General features: G+C 44.7%; 1 protein-coding gene across 1 annotated transcript in view; it reads left to right on the top strand.

Annotated features, from left to right (window-relative positions):
* Positions 1-22,338, top strand: part of ALDH4A1 (aldehyde dehydrogenase 4 family member A1) — a 68,261-nt gene extending 45,923 nt beyond the window's left edge. The window contains exons 8-15 of the mRNA XM_068241715.1: positions 4,402-4,589; positions 5,435-5,508; positions 7,728-7,924; positions 8,342-8,389; positions 12,087-12,239; positions 13,899-14,020; positions 19,253-19,371; positions 20,736-22,338. Of these exons, the coding sequence (XP_068097816.1) occupies positions 4,402-4,589; positions 5,435-5,508; positions 7,728-7,924; positions 8,342-8,389; positions 12,087-12,239; positions 13,899-14,020; positions 19,253-19,371; positions 20,736-20,848 (1,014 nt within the window). The 3' untranslated portion in view covers positions 20,849-22,338. The remainder of the gene's footprint in view (positions 1-4,401; positions 4,590-5,434; positions 5,509-7,727; positions 7,925-8,341; positions 8,390-12,086; positions 12,240-13,898; positions 14,021-19,252; positions 19,372-20,735) is intronic.
* The last annotated feature ends 4,805 nt before the right edge of the window (positions 22,339-27,143 follow it).

The raw sequence follows: 27,143 nt of genomic DNA, 5'->3' as shown, positions 1-27,143 counted from the left end.
TAAGGCCTTGTTCACACGCTAGATAACAGTCGTTTGAAACATCCGAACGACAGATTTTGCTGTATTGGGCGACAGTAGCAAAAAATGTAGCTAAATGACGAGGAGCAACCGATATTGGGTATTCTGCCTGATCCAACTGGCGAGTCAACTTAGATGACTATTAGGGCCATTTGCAGAAGGGAAGCGAGGCGACTATCGCATTGCACCGCATCACTTCCGCTCACGTTTGCGGATGCGGAAGTGAATGGAGAAGACGAGACAGGAATTCGGGCGGATGCAGCAGTGCGAGAATCTTCAGCATGCTGCAGATTCTCGGATGGCTCTGCATAACCAGCTCGCAATGGAAGCTGTTCCATTGCCATGCTTTGGTTACAGTACAGCTGCGGTGTGATGCGTCTATGTAGCCGCATCGCACCACGTGTGATTGAAACGCGCCCTTAGGCAGATATCCTGCAGTTGGCTGGTGCGTGCAATGCCATTCAAATGACATTGTTCCAGAGCATGCGTGCATGTCATGTGACATGTCTGTCCCACTTGCACAGGCAGTTTTCAATAGACTTATCATTTAGTCAGTGTGTGTGAACTTTTCATTTCTTTTTTTCTGGGAAATGTCATTTGCGGACAGTAAAATTCGCACAATTCCATAGGCAATTGAAGTCAGTAACCTCGCGCGGGAAATGCTTGTCATGATCATTCATTTGCATTCGCGATTTTCCACGCGCTTTTAAATCGCACAGCTCTCCGCTTTTTCACACACTTTGTGCACAATCACATACAGTAAGTGCCGCTGCAAATGCAGAAACAGTCACGGCAAATCGTTCGAGAACGCAAAAGCCGACTGAGACACGGAAATCTCAGGGGAAAACGGCCCTGCAAGTGTGTTCCCTGCCTAAGGCTCTGGTCCCACTTGAACGGAGAACGGACTTTTTTTTTGTCCCTTCTTCACTCATCGCAAAACTGACAGTGAAAGGCTACTATCATATATAATAATAGGCAACTGTCCCTGCGTACAGCAGGGACACTTATCTCTGTGTAGCTGGGTCCGTGCTTTTTGCTACTGCGCATGTGCGCAGCACGGACCCAGCTACACACAGACAGGAGGACGGGGCCAGGCGGGCATGTGAGCGGGCGGCTAGGTGCTCGTGGCGGCGGACATGCACGACGGGCGGGTGCGCACAGCAGGCGCGCAAAGACAGACCTAGCCCGTTTTTAAACGAGCTAAGGTCACTAGTTATATATAAAGGAGCAGTTCACACTTGTCAGTCTGCAATGATTCCGGGGGTTCCATTGCGCTAAGCGTGTCACACTTCTGTGCAGTCTGTGATAATCCCAGGCTGCGCAGATGCATTCCCCTCTAGCCTATGGGGAAGCGCATCTGCACGGGCTCCAGCCAAACCATTACACTGTCCATTTGTATCTGCCTTCGCTAAGTAAACCACATTTACCAATAGTATTTTTCCACTTCAGTCTGCAGTCTCTAGAAATTTGTAGTAAACTTGTTGGAAACCATGGCAACAGTATACCGTACATCTTGGTGTAAAAAAAAAAAAAAACTCTTAAAAATGTAAATCTCTTTGTTTTGGGGTCTGGAAGTCTGCACAAGGCTGGTGTAAACTTTCCCCCACCCCTCTGCAAGCCAGCATTTTTCAATGTTATTGCAGCGACACAATCATAACTCATGGGGGAGGGATCTGTGAGTGTGATGGTGCAGGAAGGGGAGGGGAGTACACAAATGTATCCTGATGGAGTTTGGAAAGCTTTGAAAATGTTGGCGAGCGACTTCAAGCTAAATAGAATAGAAGAGGCTGTATGACAAAATCCCCATGAGGACCATGAGCGAGACTAGCCTGGGCACTCTGTTCCGTGGTCCTCCTGTCTCTATTGCTGCCTGACGCTGTGAAGCCTCCTACCTCTGCACAGCTTCTTTAACCATTTATGCCGCGTGGACATGAACCTCATGTCCGCAAAGGCAGCGGCTAGAGCCGTGCTAGTCACGTCCCTGCAGTTTGGGTGGTCTGCAGGCGATCCTGCAGGCCAATTCCCACGATCGTGCTGTTGCCGCTAGCAGAGGGGATTGGCTGCATGGGGACAAAAGTCCCCTGTGCCAATCCGAGCATGTCTGCCGAGAATAAACACTGTTTTTGTTCAAATCCTGCAGTGATTTCCGCCAGTTTCCACCGCCCGATCATTCAATGTTCCCATTCTTGAATCTACCCACTGTCACTGTGATTGGAGGCTTCCGATGGAAGCCTATGTCACTTCCCTAGTTACAATGTAGTGATACATTGTATCCTATTTAGTGTACATTGTACACTAATAGGATTTTTGCTCAGCAGGGAAATCTTGTGGCCAAATAGTAAAACACACCTACTGACTTTGGGGAATACAAATAAATTATTATCTATGTCAAGAGGGCATATAATCAATAAATAATGGGCTAAAAATTAGTGATGGATGTAAAACTGAAAAAATGCACCTTTATTTCCAAATAAAATATTGTCACCATACATTACACTAGGGGTATCATTTTAACGTAGCAATAACCGGGACACATGGCCAAATACAATGCATGGATTTTAATTATGGTAGCATGAATTATTTTAAAACTGTAATGGCTTAAAATGAAAAATAATGATTTTTTCCCTTATTATTCCCATTATAATGCATTTAAAATAAAATAATTCTTAGCATAAAGTACCACCCCAAGAGAGCCTAATTAGTGGAGGAAAAAACAAGGTAGAGATCATTTTGTTGTGATAAGTACTGATAAAGTTATTGGAGAATGAAAGGGAGAAGCGCTGACAGGTGAAAATTCCTCTCGTCCATAAGGTGAAAAACACCCGCGGGCTGAAATGGTTAATACTGCTATCTGGGGACTGGAAAAGGGGCTGAGGAGGCTACCTGGTGCTGCTATATGGTTGGGGGTGCAATTTCCTGTGAAATCGACGGATAATCTAATGCAAAGTTGCTTTGTGTGGATATTTTCAAACTGCTCCTGATTGATAACGGGATCGATTTTCAGACGATTACTTCACAAAATCCCATTATTGATCTGGAGCCAATAAGACAAGTCGGAAATAATCTGACAGGAAGTTGCACTGTGTGTACCTAGCAATAAAGGCAACTTACTGTTGTGTGGGGTGAATGACACACAAAAGCTACAACATACTTACAAAGACTACCTAATTCTGATACCTGGGATGGGTGTGTGTTGGGTGCAATATTTTGGGGCTAAAAGGCTAACTGGGTGTGGGCCCCATCCAAAGTTTTGCTGGGGGACCCAGTGACTTCTAGTTATGGCCCTGGGGGAGAGGCTGGAAGATGATTAAAGTGAATGTGTACCGCTTTAAAAATAAAAAAGTCAGATACTCACCTAAGGGGAGGGAAGGCTCAGTCCTAATGAGCCTTCCCTCTCCTCTCCCGGTGCCCGGTCCCGCGCAGGATCCCCCGTAGCAGCATTCGACCAGTTCGGTCAAATACTGCCACTTCCGCCGTCGAAGGGATGTCTCGGAAGCCTTCGGGAGCACTCGGGCTCCCGAAGACGGGCCACTCCATACTACGCATGCGTGAGCGCCCTCTGACGTGCTCCCGAAGACCTCCGAAGTCCCTGCGGCGGCAGACGCGAACAGGGGAGCCAGCGCAGCACCGAGGGCACCGGGAGAGGAGAGGGAAGGCTCATTAGGACCGAGCCTTCCCTCTCCTTAGGTGAGTATCTGACTTTTTTTATTTTTACAGCGGTACCCATTGGCTTTAAAAAGAAGTTGAGGGAGAGAGAGGGGAAGAAAGGGAGGGGGTGAGTTAAAGCACAGTAAGAATGGAGGGAAGCAGACTGCAGAACAGACATGAGTTGGGAAATGAGAACTCTGAAACTCATGTATACATGCAGCATACTGTTGCCATGATGGTAAGGAAATGTATGGCAGTGTGAAAACAGGCATAATCTACGCTGACCCCTGCTGGCTAATTCCAACATAGCAGGCCATGCCCAGCATGCAATGACAATGTTCTGTCCTGTCCGCAGGGTAATGTGGTCCTATGGAACCCGAGTGACACAGCTGTATTGGCTAGTTATTTTGTTTTAGAGAGAGGGAAAGAAAGGAAAGGGGTGGGAGAAAAGCAAAATAAAAGGGAGATAAGGGAAAGATAAGAAGAAGGGGTGGGGGCAGGATGGGAGTGTAAACCACAGTTTACCTTTTACTTGAGAACCAAAAGTGAGCAGGGAAGTGAGAACTCTGAAACTTATGTATGCATGCAGCATGCTGTTGCCATGGTGGCAAGGAAGTGTATGCCCTCATGGCAGTGTGAAAACATGCAGAATGTTCAACGGTGACCCCTGCTGGTGAACTCCAGCACTGCAGGCCATGCCTAGCATACAATGACGATTTTGTGTCCCGTCCACAGGGTAATGTGGTCCTATGGAAGCCGAGTGACACCGCTGTATTGGCCAGTTACGCCGTGTACAAGATCCTCCAGGAAGCCGGCCTGCCACCCAACATCATACAGTTTGTGCCCGCAGATGGCCCAGTCTTCGGAGATACCATCACCAGCTCTGAGCACCTCAGTGGGATTAACTTCACCGGAAGCGTGCCGTAAGTTCAGCAGAACCCCCACGTTACCGCGTTCATCGCATGATCATCATGCTAATTCAATCCATCATACATTGCACGATGGCCACCAAACCGACCATCAGATGGATTCTTCTCCGAACGAATCTGATCAGAGAGGGATCTATTGCTGCCACACACGGCCAATGGGCATCTCCTTCCAGGCCGTCCCTCCTTGTAATGTGTCCCCCCTTGGCCAGCGGTGAGTGACGCATGCTCACCTGTCACGCATACTCCCATGTCCAGCCTCATTTTGAATTGCCACTTCAAGCGCCTGTACCACGTGACCCTGGTGCATGTTGTGACGTCAGTAAATGTGCCAGTGGTACAGGCACTGGCAGTGACAATCCAAAAAGGCGTCGGACATAGGAGGAGGTAAGGCGTCACCCTTGGCCTGGCAGGTGAGCCTGCAACACTCAGCACAGGCCAGGGGGGTACACGTATATTTGGAGGGACACCGTTCGGGGGTCTGTTAGTCCTAAGGAAGTCAAATGCTGTTTCTGATGAATGCCCGATCAAGCTCTTTCGGACAGAAATTATCGGGTGGCCATGTTTTGGCATCAATATTTGCCAGATTCGATAATTATCAAATCGGACGGATATTGATGCCAAAAATTTTGTAATATATGGACATCCCAACATGAAAGGAACTCAAGAGGCTGGACAGACAGGAGTGGGCAGAGCGGCTCAGGAGCCGCCCACATCTGCGGATACATGGAACCAAACTGAGTTATGTGCATCTGCAGGCTTTATGTGAGTTTGAGCTGAGGTCCCTTTTAATTTTGCTCTGTCACTCCGTCACTGTGATAACACGATTCTCTGATTCTCAGGACCTTCCGGCGGCTCTGGAAGCAAGTGGCGGAGAACCTGGAGCGGTACAGAACCTTCCCGCGCCTGGCTGGAGGTAATTATCACTGCTGCCATAGAAGGCCTAATTCAAACAAACCTGTGAAGCTGCCCATTAAAGGTACAATCTAAACTTGATACTGCTTACCTATACTTGGACCCGCCCATTCCCCACTCCTTCCCAGTTCCTGCACCTGCCCAGCCCCCGCACACTCCCATTACCTACATCTGCCTAGCACCCACACACTCTTATGCTGGATACACACGGTGCATTCCTGCACTCGATGCTCCGCTCAATTTCCGGCCGCTCGATTATTTCCGTGCATTTCGATGATTGTTAGGTCGATTTACATGTAAAGTATGCCAAATCCACCTAACTATCCATCGAAACGCAAATCGGGCAATGTCGGAAATCGAGTCGACACGAATCGATGGGAATCGAGCGGCGCATCGAGTGCGGGAATGCACCGTGTGTATCCAGCATTAGTTCCTGCACCTGAGCGCTACCTGCACCTAGGCACCCTTTGCATCCGCCTACTCCCTGCACCTGACCCTGCACCTGTGCACAAAAGTAGCTCTGGGACTTTTAATTAGAATCAGTTCAGTTAAAAAGACAAAAAGTTACTTGAGTCATTAATGGTTTCGTGAATATATAAACATATGTTAAAATGAAACTTTGGTTATTTGCCACACTGATTACAACTCAGTTTCAAGATACTGGCATGTTACTCCTACCCCATTGCGCACAGTAAGGCCTCTTTTCCACGGACTGGTGATAAGCAGTGAAATGCCTCTCAACCTCTCACAACTGCTTGCTGCTGCCTGGTAACTGCTCACTGCTGCCTGATAACTGCTTGTTGCTGCCTGGTAACTGCTCACTGCTGCCTGATAACTGCTTGTTGCTGCCTGGTAACTGCTCACTGCTGCCTGATAACTGCTTGTTGCTGCCTGGTAACTGCTCACTGCTGCCTGATAACTGCTCACTGCTGCCTGATAACTGCTCACTGCTGCCTGGTAGCTGCTCACTGCTGCCTGATAACTGCTTGTTGCTGCCTGGTAACTGCTCACTGCTGCCTGGTAGCTGCTTGCTGAGCACACAGCTCAACAGTCCGTGGAAAAGAGGCCTAAGAAATATCTCATAGCTAGGGATTGTTATAATGGCATGCAATTAATTCCAAGATAATGCAATTATTATTCTAATATTATGCAAATATATGCAACTCTGCATTGGACCAATTAAATGTACAGCGGACACAATTCCAAGCTCCATAATATTAGCATCAACTCACTCACCATCCCCAGTTATGATTAGGCTATACTCATCATTGGACTAAGTGCTGAGATTGATCGGCATAGGGAAGATTATTTTACAGTTTGCGGGGGCCGCCTTCCGTTAGCCCAGAGATCTCGATGTAAGTCCCCGGCAGAAAAACCGATGGCCTCTTGTCAGAGGCTGTGGTCTTTCTGCAAAAGAAAAAAGTTTCCCGTCCTCTTTGTAGTTCCTGGAAGCGAGATCGTTTGCTTCCAGGACTTTTTGACTATGGCCATCTTGTGGCCAAATAGTAAAACTACACCCAAATACATTTTTTTTAAATGAAATATACACATTATATTACATTTAAAATTAACTGTTTACCCCCACACCAAAAATTACCCAAATATTTTTTTTTAATAAAAAAATTAATAAATTACAATTTTAAAAAATAATAATTACATAAATAGTTACCTAAGGGTCTGAACTTTTTAAATACGCATGTCAAGAGAGTATATTACTATATTTTTTTTTAAATTATAAGCTTGTAAATAGTGATGGCCGCAAATTGAAAAAATGCACCTTTATTTCTAAATAAAATAAATATACATTATGATAGGGACATAATTTAAATGGTGTAATAAGCGGGACAAATGGGCAAATAAAATACATGGGTTTTCATTACGGTAGCATGTATTCATTTCAAACTACAATGGCCAAAAATGGAGAAATAATGAATTGTTTCCATTTCTTTCTTAATCTTCCGGTTAAAATGTATTTAAGATAAAATAATTCTTAGCAAAATGTACCACCCAAAGAAAGCCTAAATGGTGGCGGAAAAAACAAGATATAGATCATTTCGGTGTGATAAGCAATGATAAAGTTATTGGCGAATGAATGGGAGGTGAAAGTTGCACGGATGCGTAAAGTGAACAACACTGTAGGATGAAGTGGTTAAGACATCACTTCAAACTGTGGTAAAAGTTACGGTTTCAATTTTTTCCCCTCATTTTCTTTTAACCTAGAATGTGGCGGCAAAAACTTCCACTTCGTTCACAAATCCGCCGACGTGGAGAGCGTTGTGAACGGCACCCTCCGGTCTGCCTTCGAATACAGCGGTCAGAAGTGCTCGGCCTGCTCCCGGGCCTACGTTCCCGACTCTCTCTGGCCGCAGATCAAAGCCAGGCTGCTGGAGGAACACGCCAAGATCAAAGTGGGAAACGTAAGTGGCGTTCCCCTCCCTCCGTAAGGGATGGCTCTCTTTTTTTCGGTGTCTCAGCGGGAGTCTGATGGGATTAGAAGCCGCGTTAGGCCTCCGCTAATACCTGCTGAACCATCCAACTCGCTGATCCTGTCAGGCGCCAGCTAGAAAAAAAAAAAAAAGATGGAGGATGGGGGAGTGCTGCAGGAATTGATTGTAAGTAGCCGTTAACCCGATGCGTTAATTGAAAAGAAGTGTCCTTGTTCCCTGTCAGGTGGGAAATGTAATTTTAGAAGCTGAAGGTTGTGTGGGGGAATTAGCGGAGGCTTGCGCGGGCCTTTTGATCCATGACATGCACTTAGGAGATTTGGGGGACATATTAATGAGCTGCGCGATGCTGATATCCTCTGATCTGCCTCCCTCTGCTTTAATTCCCAGCCCGCGGATGACTTCAGCACCTTCACCTCGGCCGTTATTGATGAAAAGGCAAGTAGCGGGATTTTCTGTTTAATCTGGATTATGCATGTGGGGGGGAAAGTGACCAGTTACAGCAGCCGGCGGCCGCACGCTTCCTGTCCTCGTTAAAGTGCAAACAGCAGTTCTACGCCGATGGAGACATTCTACTTTTTGAGGCCCAGCAGTGAAACAGATACACAAGTTGGGCCGTAAATGACAGCAACAATCAGTGACCTCAATTTGGCAGTACATTGGATTGGACACTGAGAACTAAAACTAGGTACACACTTTCGGGAGTAAGCCTTGTACACACACCAGATGGTGCTCGGCCGAGGTGGCTGGTCAGGCCGCCTCTGCAGAAAATGTAGCATGTGTACAACAGCTCAGTGGGCTGACAAGCAATCGTCCTGGTGGATGATCTCGGCCGAGTGCAGGCCAAAGCCACGGTTGTACGCTACTTAAAGTGGACCTGAACTCTTGCACAGGAAAGAATGAAAACATAGATAAATGCACCCTGTATGTATTTAGAGTAGGGGGGCATTGGGAAGCCTCCTTGTGGCGCCCCTGGATAGTGCTATGTAGCATGAACTAATTCCCGCAGGGCGATTGCTTTGCGGTTTTGGTTTTTACCCTGCATATTTAGGCATGCAAAAGCAAATGCATATTTGCATGAGCAATGTCTCGTGATTAGCCAATAGGCCAAATTTGCAAAGCCAGATTTGTAAGGTTCACTTGGTTGATGCACACATTTCCTTTCTGGTGTAATTAGCATTGTATTTAGAGTTAAGCCTCTCTGATTTCCGCTCATCTGTGACTAATTACAACTGTAATTAAGATCTCTCAGCTGTGTTGGCTGGCTGCCTCGGCAGAGCAGCTAATTTGTAAACACAGGAAGTTAACAAATCAAAGGTTATAATGTTGTTGCTTGTGTTGTAGAGCAGAGACTTTTACTGACATACACAATTACTGAACAATATTTGCACACAAAATAAATAATGTTCTCGCAGACACAAATCTACTGTCTGAACCTGGCTTAATTGCAGTGCTGGTTTAAAGGGAACCTGAGGGATATGGAGGCTGCCATATTTATTTCCTTTTAAACAATACCAGTTGCCTGGCAGTCCTGCCGATGTTTTGACATCACTAGTGTCTGAATTACAAACTTGAAACAAGCATGCAGTTAATGCAGACAGTAAGGAGCACCTGCTCTGCATGCTTGTTAAATGTATATTGCTTAAAGTATTAGGGCTCGTTTCCACTGTTGTGACGCGATTTCGCCGGCATTCCGACGCTTGTAAAAACGCATGCGGATGCATTTCCGCATGCGTTTTTACCCGCGATTTCGCGTGCAATTTCACATGGCAGGGTGCCATGCGAAATTAACCATGACACTGCCAGGGCAAAATAAAATTGAAAAAGGTGCGAAATCGCGGGTAAAAACGCATGTAACAAACGCATGCGTTTTTACTATTAAATACATTAGCGGCGATTCGCATGCATTCCACTCGCAGGCGAATTTGTTGGCTCTTTTGTGCGTTTTTTTACCGCTGAAAAAAACGCATCTCAACAACGCTACAGTGGAAACAGGCCCATCCACTTGCATTACATGTGCGAATCTGCATGCGTTGGACGCATGCAGATTCGCGATAGTGGAAACGAGCCCTCAGGCCCGGATCACATTGGGCAGCAAAATCTCGCAATTTCTGTGCAATTTGCGCTTGTGATTCCCGTCAATAGAACGAGAATCACAGCATAATCGCCCCAAAGACGCTGCATGTAGCGTGTTTGCAATCGATCGAAATCGCAAACGCAGCCCTGGGAATGTATCCATAGCAATAAATTAGTAGCAGCGCTTTGTTGATCGCTGGCTATCAGCAAAGGGCTGAAAATGTGCCAAGTGTGAACCATCCCTTAGAGACACAGGATCAGCAGGACAGCCAGGGACTGTGCATTGTTTAAGGAGATAAACGTGACAGCCGACATATCCCTCTCACTTCAGATTCCCTTTAAAGTGAACCAGAGGTGAGAGTGATATGGAGGCTGCCTGATTTATTTCCTTGTAAACAATACTAGTTGCCTGGCAGCCCTGCTGATCTATTTGGCTGCAGCAGTGAACTGAATTATACCAGAAACAAGCATGCAGCTAATCTTGTCCGTTCTGACAATATTGTCAGAAACACCTGATCTGCTGCTTGCTTGTTCAGAGTCTATGGTTGAAAATATTAGAAGCAGAGGAGCAGCAGGGCAGCCCGGCAACTAGTATTGCTTAAAAGGAAATAAATATGGCAGCCTCCATATTATTCTCACCTCGGGTTCCCTTTAAAAGAAAATTGGGTTTTTAGTAATTACAATTTGAATTCTTGTTGACTTTGGGGAACTCCTGTGTTCAACTATGTATGAAGTGAGTCTCAGACCTGAGTGGTAAATTGTGCCCGCCCCTTCTTGCCTCAATAAGCTACTCCTATTGGCCACTTGTCATTAGATCGTGAGGGAGGAAAGGGAGGCACAATTCTGATCTGATACTCTCCACAAACTGCTGAGAACAGTTTAAATGTGGCAAAGCCATTAAAGAGAATCTGTATTGTTAAAATCACACAAAAGTAAACATACCAGTGCGTTAGGGGACATCTCCTATTACCCTCTGTCACATTTTCACCGCTCCCCGCCGCATTAAAAGTGGTTAAAAAGAGTTTTAAAAAGTTTGTTTATAAACAAACAAAATGGCCACCAAAACAGGAAGTAGGTTGATGTACAGTATGTCCACACATAGAAAATACATCCATACACAAGCAGGCTGTATACAGCCTTCCTTTTGAATCTCAAGAGATCATTTGTGTGTTTCTTTCCCCTGTTCTCATGCACTGAAGTTTCAGACTGCTTGTTTCTTCCTGCAAACAGCTTTGCCCTTGTCTGTAATTCTTCAGTATGTGAAAGCCCAGCCAGCTCAGAGGATGATTTATCCAGCTTGTAAAAGATAAGAGAGGAGAGAAGCTGCTCTAATCTAAATAATACACAGGCAGTGTGCATAGAGGGGCCTGGAGGGCGGAGTTCATAGCAGAACCACAACACTGAAGAACTTGGCAGCCTTCCAGACACAGGCTGACAAGTCTGACAAGAGAGAGATAAGTTGATTTATTACAGAGACTGTGATAGTACAAAGTGCTGCAGTAAGCCAGAACACATTAGAATAGCTTTTGGAACTTGTAGGATGATAAAAAACAGGATGCAATTTTTGTTACGGAGTCTCTTTAAAGTGAAACGGGACCTGAACTCTTGCACAGGACAGATGGAAAACATAGAGAAATGCACCCTGTATGTATTTAGAGAGTTAAGCCTGTCTAATTCCCCCTCATCTGTGACTAATAACAACTATAATTCCATCTCTCAGCTGTGTCAGCTTGCTGCCTCTGTAGAGCAGCTAATTTGTAAACACAGGATGTTAACCCCATGCCTGCTGCCATTAAAGCAGGAAGTAGACACACTACAGATTTATTGCAGGATTTGTAATCAGCTGTAACAAATGTTTTTCTTTAGAGTTCATTATGCTGTTTCTTATCTTTTAAAGCAGAGGGGAAGGTCTGAGTTCAGGTCCGCTTTAAAGACCTTCTATGTTTTTATCTGGGCTGTTATTTGAACTTTGGCGCCCCACACAGGTGAAATATGGGATCGCAGCTTGTGCTTTCACATACTGCAATATAACCTATCTGCATTGTTTCTTTCCCGTCAGTCCTTCAGGCGGATAGAGGGGTGGATAAAACACGCCAGGGAGTCCCCCAGCCTCACCATCCTGGCCGGGGGGAACTGCGATGACAAAGTTGGATATTTTGTGGAGCCCACCATCATCGAGACTAAGGACCCCAAAGACAAGATAATGGCAGAGGTAACCAGGCTGACATGTCACTGTGAGAGTGAGGCTGATACATCTGATTGGTCCATTCACAAGCTGCCTACATTTGCATAAGCATCTGATTGGTCCTCCCTTTCTGCCAGTGTAAGCTTGTACAGGGGGTGGGAGCAGATGTGTGGGCCATATGCTTAAAGTAGTAATGCTGGGATAAAGCTACACAGTGCGGTTATCTGTGCACCATTACCACAGAGCACGGCAACACTCAGCCACTGACCACTTCATAGAAGTGTAAATAACGTAATCGTAGCACAAGCCGTTCTGTAACTGATACCCATTGAAGTGAACGTGAGATGAACATGAACTGAAGAGATAAGCAATTGTATCTATCCTCCTACTCTAAAGTAAAGCTTAATTTGGCTGCAGGGCTGCTTTTCCTGCTGCTTGGGAAGCTTTTATAGTTCCCTGTCTGGACAGCTGGATCGGCTTCTTCTTCTTCTACCGTGGCGGCGATGATGTAATCCCGACAGGTTTTCTTGGTTCCGATCACATGATATGACATGATCGGGAACCAGGAGACCATGTCAGCGTTACGCCACCCAGTGGTGAAAGAGGGGGGATGGAAGAGTCTCTTCCACCACCGGGTGGCACTGTAATGCTGACACAGTCTCCTGGTCACATGTCATATCATGTGATCAGATGTGATTGGGACCCAGAAGACGTGTTGGAAGTTCAGAGCCGCTGGTGGAGGAAGCTTTCCGGAACAGGTAAATATAACTGCTCCCTGCCATCCTGCCTATTGCAGCCAAACAAGATTTGCTGGCAGAAGTTTAGATTGCTAATTACAACAGAGAAAGAACATGTGTGCATCAACCAAGTGAACCTGACAAATCTGGCTTTGCAAATTTGGCCTATTGGCTAATCACGAGACATTGCTCATGCAAATATGCATTTGTTTTCGCATGCCTAAATATGCAGGGTCAAAAACCAAAAACCGCAAAACAATCGCCCTGCGGGAATTAGTTCATGCTATATAGCACTATCCAGGGGCGCCACGAGGAGGCTTCCCATTGCCCCCATACAACCGGGGGGCCGCGGGGGTCCCAGGCACTCTCACCGCCTGGAACCCACACAGCGGCACCCCGGGGCTGTATAGCATGAAATAATTCCCGCAGGGCGATTGTTTTGCGGTTTTTGGTTTTTGACCCTGCATATTTAGGCATGCGAAAGCAAATGCTTATTTGCATGAGCAATGTCTCGTGATTAGCCAATAGGCCAAATTTGCAAAGCCAGATTTGTCAGGTTCACTTGGTTGATGCACACATGTTCTTTCTCTGTTGTAATTAGAAGTTTAGATTGCACCAGCAGCTTTCAGCTGTTTGTAGCTGGTAATGGGTTAAACGCACTACATTACAGCACTTGGGTGGAGACATCAGAAAGAGCTTTTTATGCAATTTCTGATGCCCTTGCAGATCCCCGTATGTGTTGCTGAAATCTGCAATGCACGGGTGAGGACAGGGCCTTGTAGTTCAGTTTCGGTCATTCAGTTGTCACTGTCCTCATGTGATGTTTACCTCGCTCTCTCTCTCTCTTTTTTTTCTATTTCAATGACTTTATAAAGTAAAAGTACTCAACTAAATACTAACTTGAATATCTGTGTACACATTAAACTAAAGTCAATCTCTCTTAATGTAGGAAATCTTTGGACCCGTGTTATCCATTTATGTTTATCCAGAAAACAAGTATAAAGAAATTCTTCAGCTCATAGACTCCACTTCCCCGTTTGGCCTCACGGGGGCAGTATTTGCCCAGGATAAGTACGTATGGTATTTCTGCCTGACCAAGTATACATGGGATCAGGGAGCTACCATTAGCAAGTTTCATACAGTGCATGTTCACAATGCTCCAGATACTCACAGGATCTGCTACCTGCTGTGTGGCACGCCTGCTCCAGAGATATGCCCATGTTTCTCTCCACCCAGCTGAATGGAGATCACAGGAAAAGCAGACTGTAATGAAGACACAACATTTATATAGCGCTTTTCTCCTGGCAGACTTAAAGCGAAAGAGCTCCAACCACTAGAGGGCACTCAGACAGTAGCAGTGTTTGGGAGTCTAGCCCAAAGTCTCCTCACTGAATAAGTGCTGGCTTACTGAACAGGAAGAGCAAAGTTTCAAACCCCGGCCTCCTGTGTCAGAGCCCTTAAAGAACAAGCGACACCCATGCTAACCTAGAAATAACCTAGAAATAAAAAACACATATATAAGTAGATAAATACTAGTTCTACTTACATAACAATGATTCGTGTGAATTTTATAAAGGAAAAGCAGAAAATCCTATTCAAGGCAGTGGCCATCTTGCCAAGCTAATGCTAACATCATATTCTCCCTGACTCTTGTTTTCTCCCTCCCTTCTCTTGCTCATTGTGTATTCATTAGCTGCCCTCCTCCCAGAGTCTTTAGACACTCCCACTGAGGTATATACTAGGAACTGCACTGTTTTACAATCTCTGAGTCACCTCTGCCTTGCTTGTAAACACAAGTGAGCAGAGGGTGTTTTAGATAAGAAGCCAGGTAGGGAAATAAATTGAAGGGGGGAATACATTATAGATAAAAAGAACCCCCAGCATGCAACTGAATGGCAATGGCTATTAACCTCCCTGGCGGTATGATTATTTCTAGTTTTTGTTTCCAAAAGCAGTGCAATTTTTTCACAAGCTTTCAGACCCTAAAAATCATACTGCTAGATAGATCTGTGGCAGCCCTGCCCATTCCACACCTCCAATGGATCCAATTTGGGATTACTGCTCTGAGCTGTGGATTTTCATCCCGAGCCTGACTCAGGGTTACTGCTAAGGAGGTTAAAGGGCCAGTGCTCCTAAAGTATGTGATAATTCCAAAACATAACAGCAGAAAATGTTTTGCAAGTTTTGCTTGCAGGATTAGCATCTTTATCACTTAATACAATCGGATCAGTTGCTGTTGAAATTTGATTTTTATGGAAACAATACCGCTTTTAAGAGAGCCTGAGGTGGGCTCATATACTTAAAAAGCTCTGGAAAGCCTGCAGGAACGCCCCTAGTGAGTTGAGCAGGGAATCCCTCTCCTCCCTTTCCCGCTGAGATAGCAACAAATATTGTCGCTGAGACGCAAAGAAGGGCAGTGGGGGGACACAGAGGCAAGTCAAGAGGCAGAGAACGTGCCTCTGTGTCATAACCTTTTTTCCTGTAACATACCAGAATGTGTCTAGTAGGGGTCTAGTATACATTTTGAGTATAATAAAAGAAACACAAAATAAAATCAAAATATAGTGATGATGGGCAGATTCGACCAAGAGACAAATCTCTAACTGATTAGAAAGAGATCTGTCGGCTGCCCATACGCTGCAGGCCGATTCCTGATCGATTTCAGCTTGAAATCTCTCGAGAATCAGCCGTGTCTGCTGACTCACCGCAGTCCCCCTAGTGTATAAATGTACCCCCTTGTGTGTGCATTTATACATTACCTGTCCTGTGTCACCCACCGTGCAGTGCCCATCCCTCTTCAGAATCCCCCGCAGGTTATTGTGTTCAATTCAATAAAAAAAAACAACAACAAATAGTTTGCTGCCAGATTTTGATGATGTCATGGTCACGCAGCGTCATCAACTCCAATCGCTGGGGAACGTGTCACTATCAGAGGTACACAACGAGGGATCAGCATGCCAATGGTGAGTATAAACCGACTCGAGTATAATACCCTCCCATGTCTCCCCCCTGTGCGTGATGCACATGATTAGCCCCCAGTATACATTAGCCAGGTATATATGTCCCCAGTATTAGATTAGCCAGGTATGGTCTCCCCCTCCCCCTTTGGTGACATCACCAAGCATAGTGTCTGTGTCCTCGGCAGAGAAGACGGAGCTGCAGCATAGAGCTTGTGTGACATCCATCCACAGGACTGAAGGCTCGGTATGTATACTTACACCGGGCAGGGGATGGCTGCAGGGATGGGGGGGGGGGGGGGGTGAGGCACACAGGGGAAGGGGGGGCAGTAAATCGCCACCCTCTGATGTGGAAGAGGGGGGGATTGCCACAAATTGGGGGGGGGGGGCAGGAAATCGCCACAAATGGGTGCACAGTGGACTGCCGCAAATGGCTGCACAGGAAATGGCCACCGGAGAGGAAGAAAGGGGGAATTGCCACACACAGAAGGGTGGGAAGGGAACAGGAGGCGTGCCGCAGAGGAGCTAGAAATCTTCCTGCTGGTAAGGACGAGTTTCACTCGTACATACCAATTACAGCAAGTTTCTGCTGGACGAGTGAGACTCGTCCTTACCGCTAGGGAGGCTACGAGATCAATAACCTTAACTGATATGGGTAGAAAGCATCTTTCTATCTTGGAGTTCTCTAGGAGTCCAGTCGTCACATGCTCTCCATAAACTCTCGTCCTAGAGCATTGTAGATTAAAGGATACCCGAAGTGACATGTGATAGACATGTGTATGTACAGTGCCTAGCACACAAATAACTATGCTGTGTTCCTATTTTTTCTTTCTCGGCCTGAAAGAGTTAAATATCAGGTATATACGTGGCTGACTCAGTCAGGAAGTGACTACAGTGTGACCCTCACTGATAAGAAATTCCCCTTTTTATCTCTTTCCTGCTCTCAGAAGCCATTTTCTGCTAGGAAAGTGTTTTATAGTTGGAATTTCTTATCAGTGAGGGTCACACCGTAGTCACTTCCTGTCTGGAGTCAGGACTGTGTCAGCCACTTACATACCTAATATTTAACTCTTTCATACAGAGGAAGAAAAAAAAGGAACACAGCATAGTTATTTGTGTGCTATGCACTGTACATACACATGTCTGTCTCATCATGTCACTTCGGGTATCCTTTAAGTGCCGGGGGTGGGGTTAACGGATGTGAAGGAGGGGTTAGCTGTTGTAGAGGTATGTCTTGTGGGGTTAGTTATTACAGAGGGTGAGGTTAGTTATTGCAGGGGTGAATGTAGCTGTAGCAGGAGTGGGGTTAGCTTTTGTGGGGGGTGGGATTATTTTTTGCATAGATAGGGTAGCCTGTGGCAGGGGGTGGTGCTAGTTGTTGGCGAGGGTGGGGTTAACATTTGTAATGATGGATTTAGCTGCTGTGAAGGTGGGGATAGCTTTTGTGGGGGTGGGGCTAGTTATTGCTTGGATGGGGTTAACTTTTGTGGGGTGAAAATTTGCAGGGGTGGGGGTAAGTTACTGCAGAGGCGGGGACAGCTGTTTCAGGAGTGTGGTTAACTTTTGTGGGGTTAGTTCTTGCATGGATAGGGTAGGCGGTTGGGGTTAATTATTGTGGGGGGTGGGGTTAGTTAATGCGGAGGAGGGGATAGCTGTTGCCTGGATGGAGCTGGCTTTGGTGGAATAGCGTTAGCTATTTCATAGTTGGGTGTACCTTTTGAAGTAAAAACTTTTTAACGTTATTGGAATTTCACAGAGGTTCAGTTTTCACACCATAAATTCCTGGTTGTTCCCATTTAGCTGGCTGCTGTCACTGGCACACGCGCACACAGACGCATGCACTGCTGCTGTCTCTTATCTGCTTGCTGATTACACTGCTGGAAACGGTTTCTGATACACACCTCCCTGATGAATATACTACCAAATTGGGGCCATAAACACTGATAAAACAGCTCATTATTTCCAAACTGAAATAACATCTGAAATGTCTCCAAATGTTCACTAAAGATAGCCATAGGCCTGACGATTATAGGCAAATTCAACAAATGCTGGGTACACACGATGCGTTTTTTCGATCGAATTTCCGTGCGATTGATTCTCCGCTTGATTTTCCGCTCGATACTATTATTTTTCCTTATCGATTTCCATTCACTTCTGTGAGAAATTTAGCGGTAAAATTATTAAAAGCAAGATCGGACATGTCGGAAATGATCTATCGAACTATCTATCTGCCGAAAAAAATGTATGGTGTATTCCCAGCATTAGAGACAAATGTACCTCTAATCGAATGTGATTAGAGATTAATTTGTCTCTTGTTGAAGTACCCATATACTACAGGCCGATTCCTATCCGATTTCAGAATTAAATCTTCGGGGAATCGGCTGAGCCCGCCGCGTCCACTGACCCCCCCGACCATGTATAAGTGTGCCCCCCGTGTGCATTTATACATTACCTGTCCTGTAGCAGCCTCCGCACGGTGACCGTTCCTCTGCAAATCACTACAAAAAGCAATAAGTGTTTGCTATTACGCTTAGTGATTTTTGGTGAGAAATAGCCCTTACTCGGTTTAGAGATCCACTGAAAGTCACTGAGATCTGGTGCTCTATAGAAAGTCACAGAGATATATGATATACTGATATACAGATTCACTGAGATTTGGTGCTATATAGTCACTGAGATTTGGTTCTATACAAAGAGTCACTGAGATTTAGTGCTATACAAAGGGTCACTGAGATTTGGTGCTTTACAGAGAGTCACTGAGATTTGGTGCTATACAGAGAGTTACTGAAAATTGGCGCTATACAGAGTCACTGAGATTTTGTGCTGTAAAGAGAGTCAGGAGATTTGGCGCTATACAGAGAGTCACTGAGATTTGGTGCTGAACAGAGTCACTTAGATTTGGTGCTATACCGAGAGTCACTGAGATTTGGTGCTATACAGAAAGTCACTTTGATTTGGTGCTATACAGAGAGTAACTTGAGATTTGGTGCTATACAGAAAGTCACTGAGATTTGGTGCTGTACAGAGATTACTGAGATGGATGTGATCTGTGGTTGTAGCAGCATGTTTGTGTCCTATGCACAAATTGGCTTTTACTGCATATATTGTCTATATGAACACTTGCTGTAAGGTCTGCAGGCCAGCTGGGTGGGTCATTCTTCTCGCAAACTCAGGGACTTTATTGATGTGCAGTTAAGCTTTTAATAATGATAGATGTTTGAAGACTTTGGTGAGCTGATAAATGGGCTCATTATTCACCCCCTCCCCTGCATGGTGGTGATAGCGTAGCCTGCTTACCTTGTGTTATGCCGCTGTTAATGTGGGTTTATCTTTCTCGTGTCTTCAGGAATGTCGTGCAGGAGGCCTCCGAGGTCTTGCGGAACGCGGCTGGAAACTTCTACATAAATGATAAATCCACCGGCGCTGTTGTGGCGCAGCAACCCTTCGGAGGGTCCCGAGCATCAGGTGAGCCCACCCATGGCTGAACATCATTTGTGTGTATTAAGGGGGACTCTAGCCTGCATATAAGCTTGGTCAGTGGCCTGCTCTCTCTCTCCAGGAATATTACCAGTGCCGCACTCAGCTTTCCACTATAATATGGGTTTAGGGAACGTCTGTGTGAAGAAGGCTCAATTTAAAGAGGAACTGTAGTGAGAATAGCCTAATGAATGCAATTACTTCTTTTTGTTCTACAATATTCATTTATAAATGATTTAGTGAGTGTGTTCCCATTGTAACATCTTACTTTGCCTTGATTAACATTCTGAAGGTGGCAACATCTCTGGTCCTGTCAAGTGCGGCTCTGCGGAGTGTTTGTTTACTGAAAGTTCTAAAGCCAGTGGAAAATATACCTGGCCTCCTAGAATGATCTGGGGAGAGAATTCTTCATATCTAATCAGCCTAGGCTGTGACCTCACTGGGAGGGAGGGGCTACATACCAATATACAGCAATGTAACACTATAGGAAGTGGTACTTACGCTGAAACCAGGAAAATTACCATAAAAATGGGTATCCTGAATAATTTACTACAATCTACTATATGTCAATACAGGGCCTCTTTGATAGGCTCTCCCCCTGCAGTGTTCTATAACGATTAAGGACAGTCTTTTTGGGTGACAGATATTTCAAGTGGACATGTTGCTTTATTCAAATACCATTAATAGTATTCCTGTCCCTAAACCATACATACATACGATTCTCCTGTTTGACTCCTGGCAGATTTGATCACTCAGCCAAAAAAGTACCGCCCCAAAATGTCCATTTCGGACTTAAAACTAATTAGATTGGACAGGATGGAAAATTTCCATTGATCAAAGGCGAGGCGGGCGCAGTGGCCGATCGCTGGTCAGTGGTGTTGTACTGCATTGGACAGTGAAACGCTACGGTTCGATCGATTTTCAATAGAATCACTGCTGGAATCTATTGATTATCAATGTGATGTGTGTCATGAATTGTTAAAAAAATATGTGGGATTTATCTATAGTAGCATTGTTTTTTCAAAAAACATCTATTGTGGATGGAAATGGAGAAATAGTGTATTTTTTATTTTCTATTTTTTTGCCTTGAAAATGCATAGAGAATAAAATAACTGAAAACAAGTATCACTCACAAAAAGCCTAATTTGTTGCAAAAAAAAAAACATGATATAGATCATTTAGGTGTGATCAGTAGTGACAAAGTTATTGGCAAATGAATGGGAGGAGCGCTGAAATGTGAAAACTCCTTGCGTCCAGAAGGTGAAAACAACCTGCGGGATGAAGTGGTTGAACTTCGGTTTATATGATTGGTGCTCTGTTCATTTCATTCCTCCTCTCTCTGTGTGCCACAGGTACAAATGACAAGCCCGGAGGTCCCCACTACATACTCCGCTGGACATCGCCGCGGGCTATTAAGGAAACCCACGTCCCTCTGACTGAATGGAAGTACCCCTACATGCACTGAGGCTGTTTCATATGTGTGCGGAGGCGGGGCCATGGATGTCACATGAGCGGGGGCCCCGCCTATGCCATTTTTTAACTACTACCTGAGAAGAACAAATGTGTTCTTCAGACTACTAATTTTGGCGATGGGAGATGTGTTTTATATGTAATATTTTAATTTAGATACATATTTTACAGCAACAAAATCCACTATTAACAGAAACTCTGAAATGTTTCGTCTGGCTGTGTGAATTCCATTTGTGGACAGTGGAAACCCCAGAAACAAATGACTAAAGAGATCCGGATTGTGACACTGAGGACCGGCTGGGCCAGAAGACCATGATCTGCTGTTTGGGGGGCACTCCACAGTAACGTTGGGCCTGCGGGCAGGACGGAAGGGCATGCTGCTGTGATCAGGCCCCGGATGTTTGTTTTAAAGTGGACCTGTCATTTTTAACATTTTGGCTGCATTATATGCACCTTGTTACTAGCAGAGATGATTTACAGGAAGCGAGGGTTGGGTGTCTGAAAAGCTTTGCAGACTTTTAGTTACCATGAAAATCTAGGCACACCCCCTCCCACGCCAAAGAACCAATCCTTGAGTACTAGTGATGAGGGAAAAATTCTCCTAACCAGCTTATTAAGCCACACAGTCAAATCAAAGCTTCATTTAACAGCTGCTGTATTATTCAGTGATTTTCCAGCCTCAACTTCTGCTTCCTGTGGAAAGCTAATTAGCGTGTTTGGAGAATTGTTCTCTCATTGCTACGGAGTACTGGCCCAAGGCTTGGTCACATGGGTCCTGGGGGTTGCCTGCTGCACATTGTGACTGCTATGAAGGTGATTTGCACAGTGTTTCTGGCGGGATATGTTCACTAGGATGTACACATGCTCATTTTTTAAAACCGTCTTGCTATTACAAGCTGCACTGCATGTAATGCTCCCATAGGGTAGGTGGAAGAATTCTGTTCCCTTTACAGGTCTTTTACATTTTCATTCATCATAACTACTTCCCTCAGCCCTGCTATTGGCCCCTCCCCCCACTACTGCTCCACCCAGCTGCATGGACCTGCGGTACCACAAGCCCAGACCCTGACAGCATCCCCTTGTTTCAGGCTGGGTATTGTAGCTCCTCTGCAAGTGGAGGCTCTGATACTCTTATATGGGTTCTAACTTGTTTCTCACCATATCCACACTGCTAAGAACACATTTTTAACGACACACCACTGCAATCACCCCCCTATAGCGAGGCCACAGAATAACAATACTTCCCATTTCATTATTTTATCATCTACATTTTATCTAATTTATTATTTTCAATTATTTAATCATCTAAATTTTAACTATTTTATTTAGTTTACAAAACCGAGTACAGAGCATAGTCGGTGACACTGGAGCTCATTCATCAAGACAGGTAGACGGGAAACTGGAGCAGTGCCCCAGGGCAGCCAATCAGGGTTCAGCTTGGCACTACAGCGAAAAACTGTAACATTTAAAATATGTGCAAACATACAAATAAGAAGTACATTGTTTCCAGAGTAAAGTGAGCCATAAATTACTTTTCTCCTATGTTGCTGTCACTTACAGTAGGTAGTAGAAATCTGACATTACCGACAGATTTTGGACTAGTCCATCTCTTAATAGGGGATTCTCAGGGATATATTTATTTTCAAAAGCACTTAGTGAATGGCAGTTGCTCTGTCCAACTGCCAAAAAACTGTGCAGGGAGCAGGGAAGCTGGCTAGCATCATTGTTTAAATCCTTTTTCGGGAATATCTTTATAAAGAATAAAAGCCTTGCTGAGAATCCCCTATGGCGAGATGGACTAGTCCAAAACCTGTCACTTCTGTCAGATTTCTACTAATTACTGTAAGTGACAGCAACATAGGAGAAAAGTAATTTATGGCTCATTATACTCTGGAAGAAACATACTTCTTATTTGTATGTGTTTGCACATATTTTACATTTTACAGTTTTTCGCTGTAGCCCCTTTAAGTGATAACAAGGATTTTGATTGACTGCTCTACCTGGTGCTCCATCTTTCTCTGCGCTTCTCCTGATATTTTAACTTTAGATGAAAAAGAAGTTTTTTTTAATGACTGTCTGTTCACTCATTGTAATGTCCCTTTTATTTCTCGTGGCCTCAAGTGATGTGTTACTTTTCAGTATCCCCACTATATGGGCCTTTATCCCATTATAACCCCCACCCTCCCCCACATACACTGTACTGGACTATGTTGCACCACACTTCATTGTATCTGCCACTTCTCTTACCTTTCTATTCAGTCACTGTACCTCACCATATGTACCGCGTTTGTCTCGGACTGCATAACCCACACTTGACCTATCATAACCCCCCCCCCCCCCCCCGCACACACACACACACACACACACTCGCACATACTTTGTAATGTCTGTACCCCAACTTCATCACATTTACTCCAGCTTTAATCAGCCCTCCCCCCAATCATCATATCTACTTCTTCACTTTATCATGTCTATTCCTCACTCAGTAATGTGTGAGGAATAGACTGTGGGGCCATAATAAGGTTGAGGGAAGGAGTAGCTGTCTTCCCATAACCTTACTATGGCCCCACTCGCATTCATATAGTTCACTTCAGTGCAAAGCGCTCCAAGGACCTTGAGTGTGCTGGTGAGAACCTGCCTCAGTGATGTCTCCTCCCCTCTCAGCCATCCTCACAGGCACGTCTTTGTCACGTGACATTGCTTCCGCCCATATTACGTCACTTCCGTCATGTTGCATGATACCTGTGAGGATGGCGGAGCGGAGAGACTCAGGCAGGTCATAGTACTCGCCAGTAGTATTGTCTGTATTTATATTTTTTTCAGATGGAGCTGAATCTAAATCATGCTGATTCATACTATTCTGAAGATCTAAAATCCTGTGGCTAGAATCACAGTGGGACGTTGTGTTTTGATGCGACGCTGCAAAGTCGCAACGCAAACTTACAACACGACAAAAAAGTTGCAATGCAGCGTTACCATCGCATACAGCAGATACAGTAGAGCATACAGGCAATAAAAAAAAGTATGCTTCCAAGGGCTTGATTCACAAAAGAGTGCCAACTTGTTAGTACGGCCGTTTTCGCACAAATTTTGGCATGCAATTAAACATTTTCGTGCGCAAATTGTTATTGTTTTCGTGCGAAAATTCGCATTTGCGCGCAAAAACGTTTAATTGCGCGCAAAGATTTGTGATCGCATGCAAACGCGAAAATTCACGGGAAAACGGCCGTACTAACAGTTAGCACTCTTTTGTGAATCAAGCCCCAAGTCAGTACTGAGCATGTGCAAACAGACTAACGCAGCTAATGTCCTGTATAACGCACTGCATGCAGTACTTTCTCTTAACGTGTTGCATTATACAACGCAATGTGTGCACTGTGAATGGTGCATTGATTTATTATTGCAGTGTGTTACTCTTAAAGAGACACTGAAGTGAAAAAAAAATGATGATATTATGATTTGTATGTGTAGCACAGCTAAGAAATAAAACATTAAGATCAGATACATCAGTCTAATTGTTTCCAGTACAGGAAGAGTTGAGAAACTCCAGTTGTTATCTCTATGCAAACAAGCCATTAAGCTCTCCGACTAAGTTAGTCCTGGAGAGGGCTGTTATCTGACTTTTATTATCTCAACTGTTCCTGGACTATTTACTTTTCCTCTGCTAGAGGAGAGGTCATTACTTCACAGACTGCTCTGAAAGACTGATTTTGAATGCAGAGTGTTGTGTAATCTGCACATATTAGAGAATGATGCAATGTTAGAAAACACACTATATACCTGAAAATAAAAGTATGAGAATATTTTCTTTGCTGCTAATCTTCTAGTAATTATTCATAGTACACAACCAATTCACTATATCAGATTTTTTTTTTTCGCTTCAGTGTCTCTTTAACTTACTTTAACGTCCCACTGTGAACTTAGCCTGTATCATTTTTTTTTTATTTCTGTGTTCTGCTAATTAATCATATGCCAGCTAATTACATACGCATTTAACATGTGAAGATTTAGTGTTCACATAATTGGTATGTGCGTAGTTACTTAACAGAACATAAGGAAAAAACCAACAACCCTGATTTGTTATTTAGGATCATTTCACAGAGGACAGTCCTTGATTCGGGTCTGAATCCACCTAAATATAAATTGACCAGCACCTTCTGAGTGCAGGTGGATCACTGCAGGGTGGAGAAATATGCTGACACATGCAGAAAAGATGTTTGCAGGTTATCCCAGAGATGTGTGCAGCTTACTGACATACAACCGTGCTAATCCTGCTGCCACCAGCAGAGGGTGCTCTGTGAGCTCTACATACTCCGTCCAGTATAATGCCTATGCAGTAGTAGAATAGGGGACTGTTGATCGGAATACAGGGGTCATTCACACGACACACACAGAATGTAAACTGGAAGCTAATACAAATAATAAAAAAAAAAAAGTGGTGAATTGCGATGTTGTTGTTTTTATCTTTAAATGGTGTTAGAAAATGATTCTATTTTATTCAAGTATAATCACACTTTTAGAACCCCTCCACTCCTTCAAGTGATTCCCAGATCAGGCAATTCCTTGTGAAGCTGTGCATGGCTCCAATGTGCACCTATCCGTAGAGGCTTAAAGGGAACCTGAATTGAAAGTCATATGGTGGTTGCCATATTTACAGTATTTCCTTTTAAAGCGGACCTGAACTCAGAAGTTTCTCTCTGCGCTAAAAGATAAGCAACAGCATAATAACCTTTAAAGAGAATCTGTATTGTTAAAATCGCACAAAAGTAAACATACCAGTGCGTTAGGGGACATCTCCTATTACCCTCTGTCACAATTTCGCCGCTCCTCGCAGCATTAAAAGTGGTTAACAACAGTTTTAAAAAGTTTGTTTATAAACAAACAAAATGGCCACCAAAACAGGAAGTAGGTTGATGTACAGTATGTCCACACATAGAAAATACATCCATACACAAGCAGGCTGTATACAGCCTTCCTTTTTAATCTCGAGATCATTTGTGTGTTTCTTTCCCCCTGCATCTCTCATGCACTGAAGTTTCAGGCTGCTCTTTTCTTCCTGCAAACAGCTTTGCCCTTGTTTGTAATTCCTCAGTATGTGAAAGCCCAGCCAGCTCAGAGGACGATTTATCCAGCTTGTAAAAAGGTAAGAGAGAAGCTGCACTAATCTAAATAATACACAGGCAGTGTGCATAGAGGGGCCTGGAAGGGGGAGTTCATAGCAGAACCACAACACTGAAGAACTTGGCAACCTTCCAGACACAGGCCGACAAGTCTGACAGGGGAAAGATACATTGATTTATTACAGAGACTGTGATAGCAGAAAGTGCTGCAGTAAGCAAGAACACATTAGAATAGCTTTTGGAACTTGTAGGATGATAAAAAACAGGATGCAATTTTTGTTACAGAGTCTCTTTAGGCTGGTTTCACAGTGGAACGTTACAGGCGCACGTTAGAGCAGCCTGTAACGCAGCCCACCGCACAGTAATGAAAAATCAATGGGGCTGTTCACAGTGCGGACGTTGTGTTACATTGTAACGCTGCGTCACAAGACAACGTACTGCATGCAGTACTTTGGACGCAGCTGAGCCGCGTTAGACTGCTTGCACATGCTCAGTAATGTTGGGGAGGAGCGGAGAGCGGCCAGGCACATGGCTAATTAATATGCACTGCACGTTATGACGTGCAGTGTTTACTTCCTGGAGCAGCCGCTCTGTGCGGCGATTGGCCGGCGGGACCACGTGATGCCGCATGCGCACAAGAGTGCGCATCACGGCATCACTGACGCCAGAGTGAGCTGCACAACGCGGCTCACTCTGACGTCCAGATCCAGCACCACCAGGCGTTGTTAGGGGGACGATATGCGACCTTAACGCCCCCTCTAACGTAACCACGTTGTGGTTAGTCACAGATGAGGGGGAAGGCTAAACTCTGTAAATACAAACAGGGCAAAACTATTTTTTTTTTTCAGTTTGGTTTCGGTTTCTTTAAGTAATGCACAATACCGTAATTAGGTACATTTAAAGGACAACTGAAGTGAAGAATATGGAGGCTGCAATATTTATTTCCTGTTAAAAAATGCCAGTTACCGGGCAGTCCTGTTGATCTATTTGGCGTCAGTAGTGGCCAAATAAAGCCAGAAACAAGCATGCAGCTAATCTTGTCAGGCTGACAATATTTTCAGAAACATCTGATCTGCTGCATGCTTGTTCAGGGTCTATGGCTCAAAGTATTATTAGAGGCAGAGGATCAGCAGGACAGCCAGGCAACTGGTATGGTTTAAAAGGAAGGAA

This window comes from Hyperolius riggenbachi, chromosome 6, assembly GCF_040937935.1.
Source record: "Hyperolius riggenbachi isolate aHypRig1 chromosome 6, aHypRig1.pri, whole genome shotgun sequence".
Lineage (NCBI taxonomy): Eukaryota > Metazoa > Chordata > Amphibia > Anura > Hyperoliidae > Hyperolius > Hyperolius riggenbachi.
Note: the sequence above shows the minus strand (reverse complement) of the source record. Positions and strands in the feature narration are given on the sequence as shown.